The sequence below is a fragment of the Odontesthes bonariensis genome, chromosome 6 (assembly GCF_027942865.1).
Source record: "Odontesthes bonariensis isolate fOdoBon6 chromosome 6, fOdoBon6.hap1, whole genome shotgun sequence".
Classification (NCBI taxonomy): Eukaryota; Metazoa; Chordata; class Actinopteri; order Atheriniformes; family Atherinopsidae; genus Odontesthes; species Odontesthes bonariensis.
The window spans coordinates 31,137,121-31,151,183 of record NC_134511.1 but is presented as its reverse complement, the minus strand read 5'-3'; the positions used below and the strand labels follow the sequence as shown (position 1 = coordinate 31,151,183).

The 14,063-nt window shown below is 41.3% G+C and overlaps 1 protein-coding gene across 3 annotated transcripts; it reads left to right on the top strand.

The window, feature by feature from the left end:
• The first annotated feature begins 401 nt into the window (after positions 1-401).
• On the top strand, positions 402-6,562 carry snrnp27 (small nuclear ribonucleoprotein 27 (U4/U6.U5)). Of its 3 annotated transcripts, none has more exons than XM_075468302.1 (7): positions 402-486; positions 559-648; positions 3,692-3,824; positions 4,170-4,279; positions 4,375-4,454; positions 4,723-4,787; positions 5,881-6,562. In XM_075468302.1, the coding sequence occupies exons 2-7, from the start codon at positions 612-614 to the stop codon at positions 5,933-5,935; spliced, it is 480 nt and encodes a 159-aa protein (XP_075324417.1). In that variant the 5' UTR covers positions 402-486; positions 559-611; the 3' UTR covers positions 5,936-6,562. The 3 variants fall into 3 exon arrangements, with proteins under 3 accessions (XP_075324417.1, XP_075324420.1, XP_075324416.1); XM_075468305.1 differs by lacking the exon at positions 402-486 and having other exon boundaries at positions 493-648; positions 5,881-5,979; positions 6,287-6,562; XM_075468301.1 differs by lacking the exon at positions 402-486 and having other exon boundaries at positions 493-648.
• The last annotated feature ends 7,501 nt before the right edge of the window (positions 6,563-14,063 follow it).

Genomic DNA, 14,063 nt, shown 5'->3' with positions numbered 1-14,063 from the left:
ACTTAATCAAAATTCACACAACTGAATCCAGGATGGTCATATTGCTTAGTTTCCTTGAAGTAACACTAGAGAATTTGGCAATGTTTTTTTTTTTGGTCTTTGGCTCCCCTACAGTTGTGGAATGTATCACCACAGTCGTGAAAACAAATCTCAGTGTGAGGCCTGCAAATCTACAGCCCTAAAAATGCTGTCAAACTCACAGAAAAATGACTGAAAAGCAAAGCTGTGTGGTATTCAATGTCATGAACTGCTGTAACTGAGGCCCTAAATCCTCCAGGCAGTGTAGGCCTGGGAATGTAATAATGTTAAAAGGGACTTCAAAATTAGTCAGAAGTACATTTTTAGGCTGACTTCTCTATACTAGTGTTGCTTTAAAAATAACCAACATTTTTAGATCATCCAGCTCAATAGGGGGCGCTGTGACCAGTGAAGCCTGACGGAAGTCTGCAAAAAACAGAGTAACCGACTAAACAAACGCGACATAAGGTGAGTCTGGCGTAGACTCTCAGTCCTCAGCAACATATAAATAGCACATCATTTGTTTGTTTTTCTCTCCAGACATTGTTTTGTACTTCTTTATCTGCGAGAGTTACATTTGGCCTTAAAGGACCATGGGAAGGAGCAGGAGTCGAACTCCTCCAAGACGAGGTAAGAAATTCGAAGCAGCTAGCTAACGCAGCGTTAGCTTACGCTAACCCTGCGTTTGGGCAACTGTTACGTTCTGGTTACGTTCTGGTTACGTTGTTTCTTCTTTTTTACAATGAAAACGAACTGTTAATATGCTGTATAAGTTAATACTTTCTAACTATACATTGTACTTTACAATGTTTCTAGAAAGTTGTTTGATTCTTTGAAGGTTAATAGAAGCTTCGAGATGTGTATCGCGTTCACTGGGTTCTCAACGTTTCTTCTCACGTTGCGTTCACGTACTCTCGGCAGAATGTAAAACTTTTGGAGATTAACCCTCATTTCAATATAACTTTTAATATAATACCAAATTAAAAATATGCGAATTTTCTTGACTTATTTGTCCATTCCTTAGCTTGAAGCTGATGTAAACAGTTTATATGCGGGATCAAATCGGCCTAGTTCCAGTTAATGTTAAATGTTACCCGTTTAATTTCCCTTTTAATGATTATTTTGTGGGATTAACTGACTCTTTCAGCATAGCTGTTGTTGATAATGTGTACTTATGTCATAATTGCCATAGAAAAGAAGAGTAAAAAGACGTTTTATACATAAAGACATTCTGGTTAAAACAAATTCTTGACCATAATTGGCTATCTTAAAGGAAAACGCCGGAAAGTTTCAAATTTACTATTTTCCCTGGTACATGTTCCCCAAAATCGATTTCTCACCTTGTTTACATTTGTCAGCCCGAGAGAGTAACATTCGCGAATGTTTGAAATTCAAGTTATACCGCTCTGGCTCTCCCTCCCTAGCGCCGCCATGTTCACTCAACATGACGTCAGAAATGCAAACATTTTTTCTACAGCAATGGAAGACACTTACGAACTGTCTTCAGAGAGTCTCTATTATGAGGGCTGTGCTGTCTTGGTCTGACCCGGAGATAGAATGCGAAGTTTCGCCTGAGTCCGAGTCAGATCATGATCAGCCTCTCGATCCAAGTTATGTTAGCTTATAGCCATCAGCCGAGATGGTCGGATAAGGCTAAAAATAAGGACGGACAAGTGGCTGTCGCAGCAACCGCGACACCGCCGCCTAATGCTAACGACTCACCGGTTGTATCCACGAGCCGTGAGGCGTTTCCGGACCCCATACCCAACCTTGTGTACCGTTTCCAGGCCTACCGGCAGGTGACCTACTTTATCAATGGGAGACTTGGGAAGCGCTTCCGAAGAGTGATTCCCTCCTGTGCGGTGTGGGCGATCAGGGATAAATATGAGTCGCAGGACGGGACCTACAAGGGTTTCCTTCACGCCGACGAGGCACTTGTAGACTATCACTACAGATATATGTGAACATACATGTTGAAATAAAAATAATTTCTAATTCTACTATATACAGGTAGTATTCAATCATTGTGTATTTCCAAGTTACACTCTACACTTTGTTAGAGCACACTCCCGCACAAGTAGAATTTTATTTCCGCTGCACAAGTAGAATTGCATTTCTGACGTAAAATATGCCCGGATGTGGCTGAACATGGCTGCGCCCATGGCCAGAAGTGAAAAAATCTGGGAGCGCAAGGTTATGGGTTGAATAATGTAAAACAGTGTGAGAAATCGATTTAGGGGGACAGGTGTCAGGGAAAATAGGAAAATTTAAATTTTCCGACGTTTTCCTTTAACAATGATGAACTCCAAGCTGAAAATTCAGTGCTTAAAGGGGAACTCCGGGGCATTTGAAGCGCATTTCCATTGCTAGAGGTTGTCAAATACTGATAGTAGGACACAGACAGGTGCAAATCTGCGCTCCCTGTGTGGAGATAGCGCTGTTCGCTCAGCCTGTCATGCGAGGCTAATACGTGGTGGCTAAGGGGCAAGCGCTAACCCTTCCATGTAAAACAACAACTTGCACACTGCAGAAACGTCACACCACTTTATAAACCATCCGACAATAAAGTCACAAGCCTTACCATCAAAACCATATGCATGGTTCTCATATTACTGGCATGGGGACGTTACAAAACAACTTTATAAACAGCATGTAACTCACCGGTTAGTTGTACGCTCGCGCATGTGAAAGCCCAAAAGAGTCGATGGACGATAATCCCATATACAAAACAATTATCTTCTCTAGAAAAACTGCGTTCAAGTATTTAAAACATTACAACAATATTACTGGTCATGTATTGTTGTAATGTTTTAAATACTTGAACGCAGTTTTTCTAGAGAAGATTATTGTTTTGTATATGTGATTATCGTCCATTGACTCTTTTGGGCTTTTACATGCGCGAGCGTACAACTAACCGGTGAGTTACATGCTGTTTATAAAGTTGTTTTGTAACGTCCCCATGCCAGTAATGTGAGAACCATGCATATGGTTTTGATGGTAAGGCTTGTGACTTTATTGTCGGATGGTTTATAAAGTGGTGTGACGTTTCTGCAGTGTGCAAGTTGTTGTTTTACGTGGAAGGGTTAGCGCTTGCCCCTTAGCCACCACGTATTAGCCTCGCATGACAGGCTGAGCGAACAGCGCTATCTCCACACAGGGAGCGCAGATTTGCACCTGTCTGTGTCCTACTATCAGTATTTGACAACCTCTAGCAATGGAAATGCGCTTCAAATGCCCCGGAGTTCCCCTTTAATACAAATACTCACATACAGTTTTTGGCTCTCATACAGATTGTATAAGCATCAAATTAGCCAACACTGAAGGATATTGTGTAGAAGTAGATAGATAGATAAATACTATCTATCTATAATACTATAATTTGGGAAATTGTTTTGTTGCAGCAGCATACAGTAAAAGATATGAAAACAATTAAAGTAAAAACAAGCAAATAGAATAAAATAAAAATAGTGAATAAACATAAACATTCGCTATATACAAATCTACAGTATGAAGAGTTTTTTTTTTTTTTTTTGTTATTGTTTTTTAGGAGAGACTTCAAGCCTATTGAGCTTGAAGTTCTCTTCCAGCCAGGAAAGCAGAAAGAAAGGCATGGATGTTGTTAGCCATTCAAAATGTGCCAGAGACTGTCATGATATGTCCTCCCTCCTTTCAGAGAGAAGACGGTCCCGATCAGCTTCACGAGAGCGCGAGCGCAGGAGAAGGGAGAGGGACCGCTCTCGCTCCAGAGATCGGGAACGAGACCGCCGCAGGACTCGCTCACGCTCTCCTCACAGGAGGCGTTCCAGGTGAGATTGTCAGGGCCCTGTAGATTTTTTCTTTCTGATTGATTTTAAATAAATGCACTTTCATTGCTATTTTATAGGGAGCCCCCTGCTAAAATGTAAGGTTAAAAAGAAAAGTTTGTTTTATGACATGACGATTATTGATAATACCAAACATCATGGATGGGTAGCAACTAATCCACATCAAATGAAGTCTGGCTACCTGTCATAGCAAAGCATGACATGTTTATGGCATTCTGTTGCTTATCAAGCAGACACTAAGCAGCATGAAGTAGTTCAGCAGCAGATGTGTCGTCTCTCAGTTGTCATGATAACCCGCCCTGCAGCCATTTTATGATCCCTGTGCAGGTCTCCTCGGCGTCATCGCTCCTCCTCCCTCTCTCCGCTGAGACAGAAGGACCGACACGATGATGAGCGCAGAGATAAAGATAAATCTGCGAAGCCCATTCAGATCTCAGGTATTAGGCGAACACGATGATGACATCATCTGCAGGTGTGCAACAGCAGTTATTTTTACAGAAAAAAAACCTTCTTTCTCTTCTGATTGAAATAGAAGAGGACATGCAGGGCAAAACAGAAGAGGAAATTGAGATGATGAAGCTGATGGGATTTGGTTCGTTTGATACCACCAAGGTAAAAGCTCAACGCTGTTGTGCAGCCACAGGGGGGCGCAGTTTCCACAGTTTACTGTAGTTGTATTCACATGTTGTGTTAATGCTGTAGGGTGTGTGATAAGTAAGGGTAAGATGGCATCAGTCCCTGAGATGCTGCTCCTCTGCAGACAGAAGAGTTGATTAACAATGCCTCAGCATTGGTATCAAACATGCTGTATATCCTGTGTTTGTGTATGTGACAGTTCTGAAGTGTAGTTTATGAAATGCTGTCACATTGTTTTGCACAGGGGAAGAAAACTGATGGATCAGTGAATGCATATGCAATCAACGTTTCCATGAAGAGGAAGTACAGGTATGCTTACACACAGAAAATGTTTCTAAATGGTTTCAGTTGGCAGCTCATGCATTACAGTGCTGTTGGTGGTTAATAGAAAGTCTGGAAATATTTTGGTCTCTGGTTATCTCTTTAAAGTGTTTGAGCTCCAGCTGTTGATTCAGTTTAGTTTTATTTAGAAAGCGCTACATCACAAGATGCAGTCGAAATTAGCTCGATTACAATCCAGTTTCTTGTAATATGATAATAATCAAATCAAATTCGGTAAATTACAAGTGGCCTAACCAATAAATTTCCACTCCCGCCCTGAGCGTGCACGAGGTGACTGTGGAAATAGGAAAAACATCCTTTTAACAGGAAGAAACCTCCATCAGAACCAGGAAAGGTTCTGTCTCGACCAGCTGGGGTTTGAGAGGACAACAAGCACCATAACACCAGGCCAGGGATACCTGCTGAGACAGAGAAAACACAAGTTAATGACAACAATGATGTTGCATGTACATGGAGAGTTGCATCACGGGAGGTCCCCCAGCAGTTTGGGCCGATAGCAGCAAAACTATGGGATGTTTCAGGGTCATCTGAGCCATCCCTAACTATAAGCTTTATCAAAAAGGACAGTTTTAAGCCTAATCTTAAAGGTAGAGAGGGTGTCTGCTTCCTGAACCCAAACTGGTTCCACAGAGAGGGACCTGATAACTGAAGGCTCTGCTTCCCATTCTACTTTTAGAAACTCTGGGAACCTCAAGTAAACCTGCAGTCTGAGAGCAAAGTGCTCTGTTGGTCATTAAGAGCTTTACATGTGAGGAGACGAATCTCAGATTCTGTTCTAGATTTAACTGTTAAAACTCTCTCCTGTCAGTTCTCATTTTGGATCAGCTGGAGGCTTTTTAGTTGTTGTTTTTTTTTTTTTTTTTTTTTTTTTTTTTAATGTTGTTGCAGTGTCATGTTTTCAGTCCCCTCACGGCACCAACCACTGTCACAGCAGCCAATAGTCTCTGCAGCTGTTTCCATGCAGAGAGCCCAGCTCTCCTATTGGTGTGTGATGATGTAATCTGGAGGTGTTGCGACGGAAACAGTGATGTAATGTGTTCTCGTATGTTTCTCTTCTTAGACAGTACATGAACAGAAAAGGAGGATTCAACAGGCCACTGGACTTCATCGCTTGAAAGCATCATCAGTTTGTCCTTCAGAGAGGTTTACTCTTACACTGGTGAATGATATTGTGCTTTTTCATTTTAAAACTAGATTGTTTGTATGATGCTGAAAGTGTATATACCTTCTTTTGTAGCTAAATGCATGATGTAAATAGCTCAGTGCTGATAGGAGACTGTGCTTCTATGTTGTTGCGATATATTATGTTTTATTATAAATAAATGCATTTGAAAACTGTGGTTGCTGTAGTGAGTATGAAACGTGTACCGTGCTGTTTAAAGATGTGCCATTTCTTTTTTTCTTTTTTTCTTTTTTTTTAATAAATTGGCTTCCAAGCCACCAGACTTTCTTCTTGTCTTCTCCAGGCTTTCTGAACACGGGCTGCTTTTTCTACTCATTCTCAGTCCACTTTCATGAACCAGTTGTGTCTACTCCTGACGGACAACTTGGCAAACAACCGCTGCTTTTTACATCTTCTTGCACGATGACCTTTATCCTTGTTTTATTCAAATATGAGAACAACTCATCAGTATTTCAGTGTGCTGCATTCAGAGATGATGCTGTGGTTTGTGTGTATATGGACGACTGTGTTTCTCCCATCCAGTCTCACAATAAAACACTTTACCATGTGTCACGATGAACTTCGGTGATGTTTTCGAGCTCATGATGTGAACTCGCATAACCACATCTGTACTCGTACCAAACAAAAACAGACAGATTAAGAGAAGCCCTGAGTCTGTGGTGCAGTGGCTGTGCAGTATCCCATTTGTGACACTCAATGAATAATATAAACAAGTCACAGTTGGTAAATTAAAGCAGTTTCGGCCTTGAAATTGTGGTTGTTTTACCATTACAAAGCATGTATGTTTCAGTAATGCTGATTTTTTTTTTTTTTTTTTTTTTTTTTTTTTTTTTTTTTTTGGTGTGTTGCTGTTCTGAAGGGCAGATGTTGGCTTATCATGATTTGTACCCCAGAAAGGGAAATAATTTTACTGAGTGTTCACTGTGAAGCTGATGAAGTACAGAGCAACTTTCACACCAGCTGGAATGGACAGTGTCTTTAAACCAATGTGTCAGGTATTTAATTTCTTTTAACCCTATTTACTATAGTATTTTATATAGTGTTTGCTGAATATCTCTCAGGTTGTCTGGTCTGCTTTGAAGAACTTGAATCTGAACAAAGTTTTTTTCTTGATGGTTATCACTCCACTGCACAGTAAACAGTAATAGAAGCATGTAAACTATCAATCCTTTTCCCTGTGAAACTGGAAGCTTCCTCACAGCTTGATTGACTATTCCCTGAGGCATCTGCATACATTTGGAGATAATTGTAGTATTGTTCAATATATCCGTGTACTGTATCCAAGTTTAAAATAAATTCCTTATCTTTATTTCTAACAATGAGAAATCTACTGTAGCATCTGGAAGTATCCATGGCTGTACTGGTTTGAGATTTAATTAGATGTTCTCTGATCGGAGCATCCTGTAGTTCGGTCAAGTAAGTTTGTTTCAGGTGGGCGTTTGCCCAGACCTAAAGTTTATTGTGTTGGACATCCCATCTCATTTTGGAGGTCTAAGCAGCTTGGATCAAACTGGTAAATATTTGTGTGATTAACAGTAAATTGGGGATGATCACCGCTGCCATCATGTGAAACTGAGGTTTTAAATATCTGGACATAATGGGAAATTTAATCTGGTGCTCACCAGATCTTAAAAAAGACAAATACACGTAAACTTATGACTTCACCTAATTGTACTAAAGCTTAGAAATCATTAAAAACAGAAACTGCGATTATTGGACACAGACAAAGTGTTTTACATGTAAGCAAACCAACATGTCCAAACCTCCTTCAGACCATAATTGTACATTTTAAACTATAAACAAGCCAAAAACACTGGGGTTGTTTTTTTTTTAATTACATTTGGGGATTCTTTCAAATGTATTATTACAAATAAAAGTACATTTCCAACTAATAAAAAGACTCAAACATTCAGCTATAGCACTGAATAAACATTAAGTAGAACATCCTGTAAAGGAAACTATTTAAATGACATATTATTATAGAATAAATATGAAAGAGCCAAGAAGTCTCATCTTAAAACAAAGCCCAACTTGAACCTACAGCAGCAAAAATCATCCAGAAAGTACTTAAACTACAACTTTTTCCCACATGATCACCATAATAAGCAGTGTCATAATAAGCACCAAACTGGGAGATTGTTGGTGATTGTTTTCTGGATGTTGGTTAAACAAGGCATCCAGGACAGGATGATGACTACGATATAAGGGACACGTTTAAAGTCAATAGACCTAGAAATATTGAAAACAGGCCATGTGGGGAGTCTAATGCTCACTATACTTAATGTAACGTTTACTTCCATGTCAGTGTGGACACCTTCAGCAGGACCCTGCAGGGAGTTGAACCCTGTCGCATTACTGAGAACCCTTACCAGTGTCTTTTGCTTTTTGATGCCACATGACAAGATGAACATTTCTTTATTTTTTCTTTTGATTTTAGCAGCAGTCTCGTATACGCTTTGAGTAACGTAGATGATCCCGTTGCGGAGACGATGTCAGCTCCTACAAAAAGATGGAACAGAAACTATGAAAATGCTATTAAGCTATGAAACATGCCACCAGTTTTAGACAATAACGTTAGATTATAATCCAAGCTGTTGTACAAAAGCATGTTTTATTTGTATCTTACAAAAGTCACTCATGCGTGTATGACTATCTGAAACTACTTCATGAGCAACATTTGCTTTGCGAGTATTTTTTCTCAAACTGCAACCATAACAACAGGAATCCTTGTACTTTATGCACCGGAAAGGCCCAAGGTAGGATTTTCATTGTATTTTATGTACTAATGCTTCAAATTCCCAGAAAACAAATAAATGATTGAATTTTGACTTAAAAAATATAAGTTGATTATTTTTATTTGTTAATATATAATATGTTAGCCCGATTCTTTCACTGGAAGCCCAAGAACAAATCGGTCTTCAGTTCACAGAAAAAGTATTATTTAGTAAAAGTATTTATTTTGGTCACAGGTAAAAGAGTAACATGATACATCTATACTCTTTATTTTGATTTAGTCATTTTCACTTTTTGTGAATGTGTGTATACTGTACAGATACGCAATCATACACAGGTTATTTGTAATAGTCCCACTGTTTCCTAATGTTTGCAGAGTATAATAAAGGCTCAAGTGAAATTAAACAAATTGAATTTTTTTATCAGCATCAGAAGAAGAATCAGAATCAGAATTCGTTTTTATTGCCATTGTTAGTGAACAGTGTTCACTAACTAGGAGTTTGCTGCGGCGTAAGGTGCAAACATGTAACAGGGATATAAGGATAAAAAATAAAGAATAAAGATATATACATATATCTTTATGTATATTGTATATATACAATATATAAAATGTATATATTGTACATTTTATAATGTATATAAAATGTACAAGGTGTGTACAACAATACACAGTAACCAATATACAGAGCAACAACAGTGCAGCTTCATTAGTGCAATTTTAATGATGGTAAAGTAAAGTAAAGTGACTGGGGCAGGTAATGAGGTGATTATGAAGTGTTCATAAGTCCAACTGCAAGGGGGAAAAAATGTTTTTGTGACGGGAGGTTCTGGTCCGAATGGACCGAAGCCTCCTGCCCGAGGGGAGTGGTTCAAATAGTCCATGTGCAGGGTGAGAAGGGTCAACTGTGATCCGACCTGCTCGCCCCATAGTCCTGGAGACGTGCAGGTCATGGATAGATGGGAGGCTGCAGCCGATCACCTTCTCAGCGGAGCGCACAACTCGCTGCAGTCTGTGTCTGTCCCTGGCAGAGGCCCCGGCATACCACACCGTGATGGAGGAGCAGAGGATGGACTCGATGATGGCCGTGTAGAACTGCACCATCAGCTGGGCCGGCAGCTTTGCCTTCCTCAGCTGTCGCAGGAAGTACATCCTCTGCTGGGCCTTCCTGGTGAGGGAGCTGATGGTCGGCTCCCACTTGAGGTCCCGGGTGATGGTGGTGCCGAGGAACCGGTGACAGTCCGCAGTGGTGATGGGGGTGTCAGTGAGGGCGAGGGGGGGCAGGGGGGCTGTGGATTTCCTGAAGTCAACGACCATCTCCACTGTCTTCTAGGCGTTGAGCTCCAGGTTGTTGCTTATTTAGACAGTACAACTAGGGTGTTGGATTAACACAAACCTACCACATTAATTATGTTAATTTGTGTTAAGTTAAACAAACTCAATCATATTAAGTTAACCTAATGTGATCTCAGTAAATCCAAAATAATGTTGTGGTTATGCAATATAACAGTTTCATGTAGCTTTAAAGTGAGAACATTAAGTTAGATTTACTAAATATGTGTTGTTCACATTAATAGTCTTTTGCTTTTCCTGTTTAAACAACACAGTTTCGTGGGACCGGTTGACATAACTTGGTTAAGTAAAATCAACATTTCATTTCTTGGTGTGTTTTGTAGCCTTGAAATATCTTACTATTATGTTATTGTTGTTTTTTTATGTAAAAACTTAATAGTTATTGTAATTTTACCACAACAAAGTTGCATAATATGAACAACATCACTATTTCATTTCTTAGAGTGGACCTCCATGGAGGTACCTCATTTTGATCATGTTTTACACTGTAAAGTAAATATTAAGTGGCTATTTGACTGTGCAGTTATTTTATCCTCAACATAATGCTGTTTTCACACACATAAATGTCTTCTCTATATCATGTTCTGTTAAATAATTAATCCTATTTAAACTAACACAGACTTCTACTCAACCAACAGAAATAAGGCAGATGGTCGTTAAACGGCTGGTGGCCCAGCACCGCCACCTCTAAGGAAGGCAGAGGAGCTGGCCCCAAGCCATAATATAGGAAGGCCAGTGGCTGAGGGAATCCCTGGAGAGAGCTCATCCTCTGAGTCCACCCCCCAAAACACAAGTGCCTTTATAAAATGTAATAGGCCTATAGATATTTTTTTTAAGCCTATTCATACAAATATTTATTTGTCTTTTTTTTCTTTTGTCCCAACAGATTCTGATGGTGCTATATACCTGGTGGAGCCCCCTCACGCCACAACAGACCTTGTAACTGTAAATAGGCAATAGTCCAAAGATTTTACCAAATGGTAGTTTAAGTATACTGAAACTTACCACTCATCTGGGATGAAGAGGATGACTATGGTTGGTAATGTTGCAACATTTTGTACATGATGTTCGTTGATATTACTCCGCCACCGGTCCACGGCTGTGAGGTGGCTAAGAAAATAGTTCGAGCATGAACGAGCTGCCAAATAAAATATGACAGAAGCAACTTTTCGCAACGAAATTTGATATGGATTACCAGTGCACACCAGTAACCACTCCAGTGAGTTGATGATTTTGAAAACGGATGTTTATGGTGCTTTTACGGACCTTTTTGGACATGCACATGACTTGCCATTCTGAAGCAGGTTGAGAAGAATCAAAATTAGGCAAATACCGGAGACAGCATTAAACATCAAAAAAGAGGTGAGGGAGGTTCTAAAACATTGCAGACGACTCATAAAAGAGGCTTAATGTTGAAAATACCGCAGTTCCCCTTTAAGCTTTCTCCTGGCTCCTGTCCTGTGTGTCCGTTGTCTTCAGGAATAGTTCTCTGGGCTTCTTGAAGGGCATCCCTAATGCTCTTCTTTGGATGTTGGCTGCCTTTTTTTCCGTTCTCTGTCAAGATGATCCCACAGTGCTTCAGTAATGTTGAGGTCCGGCCTGTGGGGAGGATTCATCCCTCCATCAGACCTGTTGCCACTGATTTTCAGTCCACTTCTTGTGTCATTTGGCATAGCTTATAGCTTTTTCTCCCTGTTTCCCTTCCTTAAGAATGGCTTCTTGACAGCCACCCTTCCATAGAGACCATTTCTGATGAGGCTTGGGCCAAGAGTAGATGGATCAACTGAAGGTCCAGATGCATCTATCAGCTCTTTACTGGAATTTTTCCTCTTTCTTAAGGATATTGTTCTTCTGCTGTAAGTGTTTTTTTTTTTTTAGGCCTGCTTTTTGTCCACCACTATCTTTTGTATTTTTCATCAATGCAGCTAATGTCACGCCATGGGACTCATGTCTTAAGTTTTATGTTTCAGGTTACGTTTTGGTGTTCAGTTTATGTCCAGGTTTTGCTTTTCAGTCTTGTCATTGTTTTTTTTCCCCCTCACTCAGGTCATTAGTTTCATTCACGTCACCTGCACTCATTTTCATCAGCTACACTCATCAGTTCCCCACAGTACTTGAGTTCCCTGTTTGCTTTTAGTTATCGTGAGATCCTTGCACCATACATGTGCACCTTCACGCCACATCTAATCTGTCAAAGTTAAGTATTTATCCATGCCATGCTAAGTTGTTTGTTTTGCTCCTAGACTTGTTAATGTTTCTTTTGATTCCAAAGTTTAAGTTTCTTTGTTATCCGGCTCAGCCGCACTTTTGTTTGAACTTTGTTTTTTTGAAAATAATTCTAGTTTGCTTTTTGAATTTCCACATCCGTGTCCTTCACTTCCACCTCAAACTGACAGAAGGATCTCACCACCATGGACGCGGTGGATTATGCAGCCTTCTGTGAGCTGGTGGAGGATTTCTGGAGCCGCTCGGGACCGAGCAGCACCTCCTGGAAAAAGCTGGACGCTGCTAATGACTTTGTAGACTTCTTTTTGCAGAAGCAGGTCCTCCAGCACATACCAGGGGTGTCAGCTATCTGGGAGGAGGTCAGGACTGTGCAGCGCACTGCCTCGCTGAAAATTTTCGGCTTGGAGCCAGAAGAGGTAGCTGCGCTGTACAGCTCCTCCCCCTCCTTTCCTACACCACAGCCCCAGGACCCAGCTGCCACAGAGCAGGCCACAGCCACAGAGCAGGCCACAGCCACAGAGCAGGCCACAGCCACAGAGCAGACCACAGCCACAGAGGGACCACAGCCACAGCCACAGAGGCCGCGGGGCCCGACCAAGAGGCCGCGGGGGGCCCGACCAAGAGGCCGCAGGGCCAGACCAAGAGGCCGCATGGCCAGACCAAGAGGCCGCATGGCCAGACCAAGCCACAGAGCCCATGGGGCCCCGGCCCATGAACTCCCATTTTCGAGCCCCTCCCTCCCACCCCCAGACATTGGGGATGTCTGGGATCCATCCCTTAAGGGGGGGGCTCCCCCCTCGCCGTCGGAGGTCTGGGCGCCAGCCAGACCACCACCTCCTGCTGCCATGTCGTCGGAGGTTTGGGTGTCCACCAGACCACCGCCTCCCCCTGCCACGTCGCCGGATGTCCGGCCGCCTGCTGGATGGTCTCCAACCGCCTCTGCCACGTCGCCGGATGTCTGGCCGCCCGCCAGACCACCGCCTGTCACCACGTCACAGGAAGTCTGGGCGCCCGCCAGACCACCGAAGAGGTTCAGCATCTGGCACACACCCCCACATCCTTATCAACGGGATGGAGGTTGAGTGTAATGCCATAGGTAATATATTTTGATAGTGACTTTTATTTTGACACAGTAATTCTCAGATTGGGGCATGATGTCACTTCCGGTTCCTGGGAATAGTCAGTTTTTCAGTTGTTCAAGGTGAAGGACACATGTCAGCTCAACTCCTCTGAACTTTATCTCTCCATTTTGGTGTGGCATTGCCAGTAAGTACATTTATGTTGATTTACCTGTAGAAAGAAGAAGTTAATGAGTGAATAAATAGTTTAGGCTATCTTTTGATGGGAAAATAAGTTAGTTCATGTGGAAACAGTAATGCAGTTATTGTACTGGAAATGATGTGTGACTCAGCTAATGTTAGCAATTCCTTTGTGTGACTTACCATTGACCTTATTAGCATGGAAGCTAAGCTAAGTATAGCATTTAGTTATGTATCTCTCCTAGCTATCTGTGTAGATATTTTGTGATACTTATCTGATGTTTAGACATTATTATATACTTAAATGCTGTATTTGTATTTATTTCAGTTTTATCTTCTTTTCAATAAACCTCGCTTACTACAAGATCTGCCTCTTCCTTGGGGGATTTGTTGAAGAGATGAGTTTAGCTGGCTGTTGGCTTTAAGAACAGTACAGTAAAATGGCAGCCTCTCGTCAGAAGATGGAGGAAGATAAAGAGGTTCAGCAAGAG